This window comes from Lygodium microphyllum, chromosome 1 (genome assembly GCF_053477565.2).
Source record: "Lygodium microphyllum isolate KBCC chromosome 1, Lygodium_microphyllum_v1.1.10, whole genome shotgun sequence".
NCBI lineage: Eukaryota > Viridiplantae > Streptophyta > Polypodiopsida > Schizaeales > Lygodiaceae > Lygodium > Lygodium microphyllum.
In genome coordinates this window covers 157,681,871-157,694,441 of record NC_141135.1, presented here as the reverse complement: position 1 = coordinate 157,694,441, position 12,571 = coordinate 157,681,871, and the positions used below count along the sequence as shown (strand labels likewise).

The window sequence follows — 12,571 nt, the reverse complement described above, 5'->3', positions numbered from 1 at the left end:
ACTTTTTGAATACTTAATAACATGCCCATTGTTTTATCCAAACAACATTTTAACTTGCAAAACCTTGTCTCTTAAAAAATACCCTAGATGCTCTACTAGAGTAGGCTATCTAGTGTGGAGGACCCATTTTTTAAAGATGCCCTACATCCTTAAGAAACCACTCCAATGGGAAGTGATTGCTTGATACATGAACTATTAAAAAAATGATTTTGCTTGAGGGATTAGTTTTAAAATAGTTATATTGTGAACTGGATGACAAGAATCATCTAGGTCATGTTTGTTGAACCTTTCCTATTTATAGGATAAATTTAAACTATTGTTAGGGTCTTTCAATTTGTCCAAAGTATTGTATATCCATCAATGTATGTAGCGAGGTAGTATATGCCCCGTAGCTTAGTTTAGTGAGACCTTAAGTATGCATTTGATATTCTTTGTCTCTTTATGTAAAAACTAAGTTGTACATCCCCAAGGGTGATACTTGTGTAGTTGTCAAGAAAATGATAAACTTGTAGTTGCACATAGCCAAGGTTGATAATTGAGTGGTTGTTAAGAAATTTATAAATGTGTGTGTGTGTGTGTGCATGCACGTGTGCACGTATAATAGATTAAGAATGAGGGAGAGAGGGGTATATATAATATAAGGAAGGTGTCACTCGATAGAAAATTTATTGTACATCTATAAATAGAGGTGCACAAATAGTGCTATAACACACACACACACACACACACACACACACACACACACACACATATATATATATATATATATATATATATATATATATATATATATATATATATATATATATATATATATATATATATATATATATATATATATAGAGAGAGAGAGAGAGAGAGAGAGAGAGAGAGAGAGAGAGAGAGAGAGAGAGAGAGAGAGAGAGAGAGAGAGATGTGTCACAAGTGAATGCATTTTTACATGTAGATGGGCATATGTTGTTTATTCTTGACATTTCAAACATTAGGTGTGAAGCACCTTGTATTTTACATGCAAAGCACACGATTTTTTCTTTTGTGAGCACCCTTTGCTCACAAAAGCACAAAGTGAATGAGATGAAGCCTTATGAGTTTTGCAAGTTTGCAAAACGTGCAATATGCGATTAGTAGATCTTGTTGGCAATGTTGGCTAGACTAGCTCTAATGAACCTTACAGATAGTGATGCTATGAGGCATATTCCACGGTGGATTCCATGAGGTTTTGCGGTGGATTTCGTAAAATTATATTTATTGCTAGGGCTCATACACAAGGTGGATTCCTTGTGGGAAAAGTCGATGGGGACGCCTATCCTTTTTGGGCGTCTTGTTAATTTAATGTACAAGTGGGTGATTCCATAGCGGGTGATTCCGCAAAATACATATTTAAATTAATAGACGCTTATGAGTTTAGAGTGCACACTCGTAATAAATTAAGGTTAAGATTGAGTTTTAACCAATTTATTTATTTTGTAGTTGAAGACGGCTAGGTATTCATTTTTGTCGGTTTAATTTTATTTCTTTCTAACAACTGTGAATGCTTCAGTTGATGTGTAGAGTAGGCAGTGGTGGCGTTGGGAAGCACTGGGCGATAGCGTGTATTTAAGTTATTTAGAAGAAATTATCATTTTTGATGGGTGCGCATCTTAGGCGTGGCGCCAATATTTATTTTGACTCACTTATTTATTGAAACACCTGATATTTATTTATTATTTTGTATGCACATGGGCGAATGATTTAAATATTTGTTATTGGACATTGTATTTGGGCACCGCCTGACTCTTTGGACGCCCAATAGCTTTAATTCTTTAGTGGGACAAAAGCAAACACAATAGCTAAAGCGTGCTAATTGTAAATCGAGCTATTTTTTTGAGCTTGGAGATGAATAATATATCAAATACATGCTTTGTGGAGCGCTCACACAAGGCATGGGGGGAGATTGTACCCAATTAGTCTTTTGCTTCATGTTGTGCAAGATTTATCTCTTGTTTTTTGAGCAAAAGTAGAGTTCCTTTGTTTTTGGGGACCTTCCGGCGCTCACTACGCACACATACAACATCCGATCTGTGCATCAGATAGAGTGGGTCTTCATTGTATTCTTTGTTGGAAGTAGGTGTTGTTTGGAGATTAAGGTAAATTCAACGACATAAGCTATCAATTATGATTTGTAATTAAAGATGTAATTATTAGTTCTTAGGATTGCTATCCTTTTTGGTAGAACCAATGATAGTGTTGGTGTTTTAGATTTTGTAAAAGAAAGGCTTTATGCTGAAATAATAGCTGTTTTTGAACTTTTAATATGGCAAGTTGCTTAAAAAGCTAATGGCATTCCTGTAGAGATGATGCCAATATTTCATTTTTAAAATATAGATAAGTTCGTGTAGCTTGTTGGGCATGGACAAATTTCAGGATGGGAGAGATCCCTCGCCCAAAAGTGTTTAACATCCGTGAATCTCATGACCTATGAAAATCTAACATGTTGGCCCGATGGACACCTCTCTTTTAGCAAAATGGCCGTCCACAGCTCGGATAAGTGTTCGACATCTGTGAATCTTGCGACCTATGAAAACAATACACATCGCCCGATGGACATCTCTTTTTTTGTGAAATGGCCATCCATAGCTCGTCAATGTGTAACCAGCCTAAATCTAGTGTGGCATCAAACTTTGACAAATAGAGCATCATTCCTCTTATCAAAGCCCTTCCTATCTTTAATAGTATTGGCCAATTTAACCTCTTGAACTCGCTTACTTAGGCTGGTTACATACCAGACGAACGCCCATTTTATAAGCTTTAACCAATCAAAAAGGAGGTTGGCTGTCCATCACTTGGTGTGTAACCAGCATAACCAATCGGGCTCTTCGCGTCAAGAGCTTTGGGTCGATCACTGTCAATCGAAAAAATAAATTCGCATTAAAGAGAGAGACCCTGCCTGCGAGGCCCCCCCGTCATCGCAGTGGCAAGGGAAGTGTACGAATGAATCAGAGAGCAAGACGGTCCACGGATCTGCAGAACCAGGCACGATGTTACAGTGCATATTCCTCCTTTCCGACTCCGGGTGCGCTTCCCCGTTTTCATGTTTCCGTTCTTTGTTGTCTTCTCTGTGCTTCGCTGTTGTAGATGATGTGACTTGATTCGCATATGCCGTCACAAGATCAGGCATTTTTCCCGAAAGGGGCTGAAATGGCCAAGAGGAAGCTGGGCTTCGGCCAATCGGTGGCTTCGGAGCTACGTTAGTCTGACAAATGAGCTCTGTTCCATTTCATGGTTCGGCTGATATCTGGAGGACAGGCGCCCCCTCCTTCTGCGCTTCTGGCGTGCGGGCGTCTTACCTCAGGGCGGTCCACCATTGATCCTAGTGAACTTATTCATCCGCTATTAGTGCTTAGCCGTGTGTCTAAGGAACAACTACGCTTTCTGCTTCGTTATAATTAAGTTTCTGCTCAGCCATCAGCGTTGATTTTATTCACGTTGAAAAACGGCAACCTACACGATATGCCTTCATCATTTCAGAGTTATGAAGATCCAAATTATGGGTCTCTCTTAAATATATACAGGAATGCAAACATGACTTCAAACTTATGAAAAACTTATTGACGACTTGAAATCCAGAATTCATTCGAACACAAAGCTGAAGAATTGGAATATAAATCCCTTTTGAGAATATTGCAAAGCTAGGAAAAGTTAGAGGGCATGCTCCTCTCCAAACTTTCTGGGTCCAGCCAGTGATTTTTGAAGCCAAGCAAGAGTGGGTGCAAGAAGATTTAGTAGTTGTTAGTTTACGTGCCACAGCTGTATTTTCAGTATTTTGGGAAGGGATGTAAGTCTTCAACTGTAGTTCCTATTGTGGAGGTTGCCTTATCATGGTTTCAATCAGGACTGGTAGTTGCTACAATATGAGAGCAAGGAGTTGCATGTGCTTTAGTTGAGGACATGTCTTCTTTGTATTTGCACCCATGATTCTGGAGTCACATAGGTTTGCATAGAGCTGACGACAACTATAGTTCTAGTGGGGAAGAATGCAATGCAGCGAGTGTCCATACATGGTGGATTGTATGACACAAGTGGAAAGTTGAAGCAAGCTATAAAGAAATGGTAGGGTTTGTGGGGAGGGACTTATAGTGTGTATGGCAAATACAATGACACGAGACGCAGAAACACACAAACTAAATGAAATAATCAATTGTAAATAATGTTGATATAATGAAGTGAGCCTTAGGGTTTTGTGTTTCTAGGCTAGTATTGAGGTGAGCAAAATTGAGTTGATGAGGCCGATTAGAGCTCAGAGATGACTCCATTGTCCTAATTGATTAGGCAGCAACATTGTGGATGAGGATGCTTTGTGGAAGGTGCAGAATGCAAGCCACTAAGCAGGGGTGTCAAAGAGGTGATTGATGATGATGCCTTAAAAGCACTAAGTTAAAAATTCATATCCTCATGACACTATCTATCAATATGAGATCATCTACATAAAGTTTGATAAGAACACAATCTTGACCTGCCAACCAATTTCAAGCATTGGAAGCCATGCTCGAGAGAAGCAATCTATCTGTTGATACCAAGCTCTAGAGGCTTGATTGATGCCATAGAGAGCCTTATGCAAGCAATATAGATAATATTCCTTGTTGTGCACACTAAAACCTAGATGTTGATCCACATAAATCTCCTCTTGTAAACTACCATTAAGCAGACATTACATCCATTTGATACCCTAGCCAATGATGATGGGTTGTAAGAGCCAACATGGTTCTAATGGTGGACATTCAGAGAGTGAAACTCTTGGTAACAAGCCTTGCCTTATGCTTGTCCAAGGTGCCATTGGATAGGTATTTGTTCTTGTAGACCCACTTCACGTCGATATCTTTTGCCTAGGTGGACGGTGAACTAACTCCCATCTCTCATTCCAATCAATAGAATTGAGCTCATCCTACATAGCATGATGCCAAGTCTCCTATGCAAGAGCCTCCCAATAGTGGTAGGCTCATGGTCGTCCAATATCCTAGTCATAAGGGCATAGTTTATACGCAGTGAACACCCACTTCTCTATTGTAGCTTGGTTGATTGATGGGGCTCCTTTGGTGTCTCTAGAGAAAAAGAAACCCCAAACTTGTGCATCAAACATTGAAACCCTTGAGGTATCTCATATGATGGCTCATCCCACGAGGGAGGCTGAGAGATCTCTGATTTATGTGGTGCACTTATTAGCTTGCCCTATTTTGTTATGTCAATCTGTCATCTCTTGGTTGTGAGCTCGTGTCCCAGTTTGACGGAGACATTGAAACTTTGATAGTTTAGTATGCATTTCCATGGAGTTCCTCCATTTTAGGCACATTTCTTGTGCATTTTCTTTGTCTGTCAATTGGATTCCATCTCTTGACAATGCCAACGTGCTCCATGATTGCCTGGGATATTTTATCATTATTTTTCAAATTTTTTGTGCAATCAGACTGCATTTATTGGAGTCATATCACCTATTTCAGTAGTCAGCTAGACTTAGAGGCCTTTTTAGTAGTCGGCTAGTTTTAGAGGAGTTTGGCTATATATAGCCACAACCCACACTTGGCTAATCACTTCTTCTTGCAAATTTCAGCACACTTTGGCTCCTAGACACTTACCATCATCTCAGCGTGATTAGGTTCTCTCCCTGATGCCTTGGGCTATGTGCAAAGATTGATCGGTCCACATCATTGTATTCAACATTTAGGAGTTAGTGCAGTATTTCTTCATTTTATGCTCTCTCTCTCTCTCTCTCATGGCCTTCCTTGGGAAGGGCAAGTACTTGTGCTGATTGTTGACGACTTCAATTGTTGTGTGTGGCGGTACTTCTTCAAGTACTAGAGCGAGGCGTACTTCCGTTTCTGCGAGTGGAAGGTGTTTGCTGAGAAGCAGATGACCTTCAAAGTTCATGGTGTTTGAGCCAACCATGGTGGAGAGTTTACTTCTCATCTCTTTTCTCAATTTTGCAGGGATCACGGCATTCGGGTGGACTATACCCATTCAAACACACCATCGAAGAATGGTGTGGTGAAGCGTATGAATTGGACCATGCTAGAGATGGCCTGCTGATCGATGTTGGAGCATCGAAGATTACCGCATTCCCTTTGGGGCGAGGCGGTGGTGATTGGGGTTCACATCCACAACCATTCTCCTACCTCAGCTTTGCAGGATATGACTCCATATGAGGCTGTCTTTGGATGAAAGCCTTCCGTATCTCACTTTCACAACTTTGGGTGCGATGCATTTGTCCATAAGGACATGAAAAAGAGGAAGGCCAAGCTTGACTCTAAGTCGAGAAATTTCATCTTCATGGGATACAACACTATGACGAAGGGATATTGGCTCTATGATCCTACGACACAGAAGATTGAGGTGAGCAGGGATGTGATCTTCGACAAGGGTGTGACTCAAGGATTTGATTGATGGTTCTAGTGTAGGTGATTCTTTGTCATTGATTGCCCCTTGCCCTCCCCCACCCTCTATACCTCTCCTTTCCCCCAAGTTACCTCTCCACATCCCTACTTTGTCATTGGCTCCTCCCCCTTCCCCTTCCCCTTCCCCTTCCCCTTCCCCTTCCCCTTCCCCTTCCCCTCCACCCCCACTTTATTCTCCTCCTACTCTAGCTTCACTACCACCGCTAATGGGCTTCTCTACTCCTTCAAAGAGTACTCCTTCCCCTTCTACATCCCCTTAGCCTTTCGGGGATGCACAACCGTCAACCGGGGAGCTTTCTTCTGACAGGATGTACCTTTCCTTAGTGAGGGGGAACCCCTTTTCCAGACAAGTGCTTTGTAGGTATTGGAGGCTCCACAACCTCTCTCCCAACATAATGTGTTGAGAAACCCTTCACCCTTCACCCACAGTTTGCGTTTTTGTGTTTTTGCGTTTGCAGCCCTAAAAAGGGGTGCCACCCTAGACTGATTGTGCCTATTTATATGCCACTCTCTCATTCATTCCTCACGGCTGATTCATTCAGTTTGTCACCTCCTCTCTCCAGCCTCTCCACTACCCTCACACCCCTTTAGGAGGACATTGTGATTCGTGGTTTGTGGTTGTCTTCATCATCTTCCTTGTGCTACGACACCCTTGTTCCCTTGTATCACATTCACTCCATGATTCAGAACTTCATCATTCCATTCATTAGAGTTTCTTCTCTCTTCTCTTCTCTTCTCAATGTTTGCCGAGTTCACATCGTGTTCCTCCCCGCAAACCCTACTGTCTCACTGGTACGTCATCGTTTGAGATGTTATCAGAGCTGGATTTGCTCAAACAGTGGCAATGATCCTCCACTCCAGTGAAGGCAAAGACCAGTGGCGGGTTTGGCATCCACTTCTCTTCTTCTTCCATTGCATCAACATCCTAACTGGCGGCTGCTCCCTCCTATGTTTGCTGTTTTCTAAGCTGCGTTCTTAGTCTTTCTCTCTCCTTACTTGCGTTTTTAGTCTTTCTCTCTCCTGCATTGTTGTCTGCATCAGATCTAGCCTTTCTTGGTTGTGTTTGTCCACAAAGATCCTCCTCATCAAAGAAGACAAAGATTGGTGGTGAGTTCGGGGCATCAACATTTGATTTCTCTATCATTTCCGTTGCGCATTGGAAGATATTCTTTTTCTCCCACCTACCTTTCCTTCTCCAGTTTGCCACCCTGGTACCATGGCGTCTCCACCGACTGATTGTCCTTCTACTGGGTGCTACTACTGCGGCACGGACGGTCATCCCACCGAAGACTCTCAACATTGACCTTTACTCCCCACCTCTCCGGAGTATATGCGTCTTCCACCAAGCATTCCTTGTGCCATCTCTCCTGTCTGGGCCACAAAGATTGTTTTGCATCGGCTATCAAAGTACTATGCTCAACGCAATAAGCCGCACCCGATGTGCACTAAGTCCTTTCGAGCACACGGAGACTCTAAGACCTTACGAGGCGATAAGACCTCTTGGAGACCACCCCACTACATGGAGGTTTCCCCCACCTACTTCCAAGTAGAATGGCTTCCATGGCCCACATCTCCTCTACAGTCCACTCTCCTGAGAGCCCGCGATTGTTTCCCACCCTTGGCTCATCCTGAGCCTCCTTCTTCCCCACCCTCTTCCACTCAGGTTCGAGAAGCCACTTCTAGGTGCTTTGCGGCGTCTTCTTCAGAGCCCTAGATACCTTCTTTGGCATGACCGGTGGCACTTCCTTCGTCATCTGATGCTTTGGTTGGATTCCCTTTCTCTCTCAAACTGGGATTCAGAGGGGGATTTTCTTACTTTGCCCTCAGAGGGGGCTTCCAACTCTTCTTTGGCTTCAGAGGGGGCTTCTACTTCTACTCCTTTCGATTTAGAGAGGGACCCTATGTGCCATGAAGTTCTTCACACACCACCACCTTTCCCTTTTGAGGAGTGGCTCTCCTTTGAGCAGTCATTTCCTCTCCTTATACCCACAATCTAGAGGATCTACCTAGATCGGGGCCCTTAGGTCTTTAGTAGTGACTTGGTGGCTAGGCCATTTCTTTCAGCATGGAGTCATAGAGCTAGTGGCTTCTCTCTTGAGGTTGAGTTTCGGGTTCTACAGATCATCCAGTCTCCTGACTATCTTTAAAGGTCTCCTTTCAAGTGGTATTCTCAAATTACAGGGTGGGTCTTCTTTGTCCCTTGGTTAGCATGGAGCCATCTCCTGAGATCGAGTACGGGTATATCCTTATGGTTCTAGGTACCACACAAAGTCCACATTCCTCCTATGCATTGCATGCTTTCATCATCTTTGTATTAGGGCGCTTGGGCAAGTGAATAATTTCCCCACGAGGGACATTGTTCAAGTGGGACCTGTTACATGAGCATTCTTTAGCATGTAGCATTGCATCTCCACCTAACTCTTCTCTTGTTTCCCTTTTTGGGCTTGAAAGGGGGTGTTGAGAAACCCTTCATCCGCAGTTTGCGTTTTTGCATTTTTGCGTTTTGTGTTTAGGGTTTGCAACCCAAAAAAGGGGCGCCACCCTAGACTAATTGTGCCTATTTATAGGCCACTCTCTCATTCATTCCTCATGGTTGATTCATTTAATCCATCACTTCCTCTCCAGCCTCTCCACTACCCTCACACCCCTTTAGGAGGACATTGTGGTTCGTGGTTCGTGGTTCGTGCTGTCTTCATCATCTTTCTTGTGCTACAACACCCTTGTTCCCTTGTATCACATTCACTCCATGATTCAAAACTTTATCATACCATTCATTAGAGTTTTCTCTTTCTTCTTTTCTCTGCTCCATATTTGCCAAGTTCACTCTGTGTTCCTCCTCGCAAACCCTACTGTCTCACTGGTATGTCATCTTTTGACATAATGAGCCTATCACCATTCCTTGGTGGTATTGGCTGCTCATGGAGGATACAAGTATTACCCATTCTCTTGCTACTCCTACAAGTCCATGCATATGAGCTCGTTTACAGGCCCAGCGGGATAGTTTACTTTGTGTAAACTATGCTCTAATGACCCAGATTCTCCATGATAGTGAGCCTACTTCAATTGATGAGGCTCTTGCATAGGATGTTTGGAGATAGGCTATGTACAATGAGCTCGATTCTATCGAGTGAAATCAGACTTGGGAGTTGGTTTTGTGTCCTCGGGAGTGGAAGGTGGTAGGTGTGAAGTGGCTCTATAAGATCAAGTACCTTGTAGATGGTTACTTGGACAAGCACAAAGCTAGACTTGTTGCCCAGGGTTTTGCCTAGAGGGCAGGATTGGATTATTTTGATACCTTCGCACCTATGGCTTGTATGTCTACCATTCGAGCTATTTTGGCTTTTGCAGCATATCACCATTGGCTTGTCTATCAGATGGACGTCAAGTTTGCGTTCTTGAAGAGGAGATTTATGTCTCTCAGCCTCTAGGTTTTCTTGTGCAGGGAAAGGAGGCTTATGTTGATCGATTGTGGAAGGCCTTCTATGACTTAAAGCAAGCTTCGAGAGCTTGGCACCAAAGGATTGATTGCTTCTTTAGTGATAGTGGCTTATGAAGATCAGTTCATGACCCTAACCTTTATTTATAAGGTTAAGGGTGATAGGTGTATTTTGATTATCTTATATGTGGATGAGCTTATCATCAGAGGGAGCGCTTCTACGGAGGTTGATCAGACTTCAGATATTTTGAGATAGGAGTTTGAGATGATGGATCTTGGGATCCTACACTTTTTCCTTGGTTTGGAGATTTATTAGATGGCATGGGGCATCTTTATCTCGCAGTATAGGTATATCTTTGAGTTACTTTTGGAGTTTGGAATAGTCAAGTGTCAGCCTATTTCTTACCCCATGGACCTTGAGTCCAAGCTTGTTGCAGTAGGCGATTCCCTTTCAGATGCTACCCGCTATAGGTGCCTTGTTGGCTCCCTTATTTGGCTCATCCACACTTGGTCGGATATTTCTTTTGTGGTGGCTCTATTGTCTCTTTTTATGAAGACTCTTACACAGGATCATTGGAGAGCAGCCTTCCGTGTTCTTTGGTATTTACAGGGGACTCGATCCCATGGGATCATGTATGGAGAGGGGGTTACTCTTTTTGGATGGAGTGACTTTGACTAGGTAGGTGATGTGGATTCAAGACACTCCACTACAGGTTATGTCTTCTCCTTTGGATTAGGAGCTATCTCTTGGAGCAGCAAGAAGCAGCCTACTGTGGCCCTTTCTTCTACAGAGGTTGAGTACTGTGCCCTACATTCGATGGCTATGGAGGTAGTTTGGCTTCGTCGTATGTTGGCGGAGATTGGCTTTCCACAAATAGGACCTACAGAGTTGCACGTGGACAACTAGAGTGCCCTTGCTCTGGCGAAGAACCTAGTGTTTCATGCCGACATTGTTATGGGAGCAGTAGAATGTGCTCGAGAGACTAGACTAGATGCAACATTTGTGAGAAGAATTTTGATTACAAAATAAACCCACCTAGGGGCACAAGGTACAATGATAACTTTTCTAGATATAGAAAATCCCACAATCCGAGATCGTAGGTATAGACAACAAGACTCGATAGGATATGAAGGATCTCGCAACCCAAGACCGTAGGTATGGATACAAGGTATAAGAATTACAGGATCTCCCTCGACGGGGATGAACAAGATACAAGACAGTACTATACAAGATCTCGTACTACGAGATTATAAGGTGACAAGACAACAGGAGTGTAATGGAAGACAAGACAAGATTATATACCATGACTAGACAAGAACTAGAACTAAAACTGGAAGTTACTTACTTGGAGGTCTTGACTCCTTGAGCTCTATAGTGAGCCCCTCCTTTTATAGGTGTTGGGAGGGCAGCTAAAGATCATCTAGAATGTTCCACGATGACATCATCGATGATGTAGGCGATGATATGGCATATCTTCTAGAAGGTTCTATGATGACATGGCAAGGGTGGGTTGGCATGGTTGGCTCGAGGATGTCTTGTTAAGGGTGCGGTCGTATGGGGTGTGGATTGATATGGCATGAGCAAGAATTAATCCGTACACTTGATCATAGCATGTTTGTGATATCACCCCCTTCTCTACTAACAAGTTCCATGAGGAGCGGCTTGGTGGTTTGGTCCAAGTATCATTGGATTCCTCTTGTGAAATTCTTCAACTTTGAGAGGTGCTCTTTGGAGATATTCTATAGGCTCCTAAGTGTGATCATTGATGTCATATCCTTTCCAGTGAAGAAGGTATTCCAATCGACCTCGGGAGATCCTTGAGTCTAAGAATTGGTCAACCTCAAATTCTTCATGATCTTCAATCTGGACAGGTGGTGGGGGACTAGATCTCTTCTTCCTCAGTGGTGAGCTATGGTATGGCTCAAGCAAGGAAACATGGAAGACTGGGTGGATCTTCATGGTGCTGGGGAGTTGGAGTTGGTAAGCAATTGGGCTGATTTGGGCTATGATAGTGAAGGGCCCAAATCTTTGGTGGTCTAGCTTGGTGGGGAGTCTTGTTGTTTGGAGGTTATGCCTAAGTAACCATACTTTATCACTGACTTTGTATGCTAGATGTTGAAGACAATGCTGGTCCGCATAGTGCTTGTGCTAATTTTGAGCCTTTTGGATTTGTTGCTTGAGTTCTTGGTGTATATTTGCTAGTTGTATCTCAGGCGGCAAGGTTCTTTACTTGATTGGAGAGATGTATATGTTAGCAGTCATGTTTGTCATGCCTTGTCATCTCCTGCCTGTGAGCCTCAGTTTGAGCCAGACGAGGACATTAGGAGCTCTGACATGTTTGTCATGTGTTATGATGGGGGAGGCTAGTCACTCTTGACTGGCTGTCTTAGGTTGTGTATTTCTTTTTGGCCTCTTTTAGTGGGCAGCCACCTTTTTGGTCACTGTTGTGGGGCGCCCATTTTAGGGCACTTTTAGGGTTTGCGCCCATTTTAGGGTTAGGGTTAGGGTTTGTCCGTTGCCTATATATTGGCAGCCCCCCTCCCCACTTGGTCACTTGTCTTCTTGCAGATTCCGACACTCCTTCTCCCCCGTGGTGGTGCTGCCATCGTCATCAGCCTGATCTGGTGCCCTCACTGACGCTGTGGGCTGCGTGCAGGGACTGATCAGTCCATTTCAGTGTATTCAGCATTCATTTCAGTCAGTGCAGAT

The 12,571-nt window shown here is 43.2% G+C and overlaps 1 protein-coding gene across 2 annotated transcripts in view; it reads left to right on the top strand.

Moving 5' to 3' along the window:
• Positions 1-2,816: 2,816 nt before the first annotated feature.
• Positions 2,817-12,571, top strand: part of ZIP4 (Clathrin adaptor complexes medium subunit family protein) — a 77,680-nt gene continuing 67,925 nt past the window's right edge. The window contains exon 1 of one of the 2 annotated variants that reach the window (XM_087683434.1): positions 2,817-3,052. Coding sequence is in view for 1 of the 2 variants with exons in the window: in XM_087683441.1 (XP_087539567.1) it covers positions 3,018-3,052 (35 nt within the window). In the remaining variant the exon portion in view is untranslated. The remainder of the gene's footprint in view (positions 3,053-12,571) is intronic. The other variant, XM_087683441.1, reaches the window with a different exon arrangement.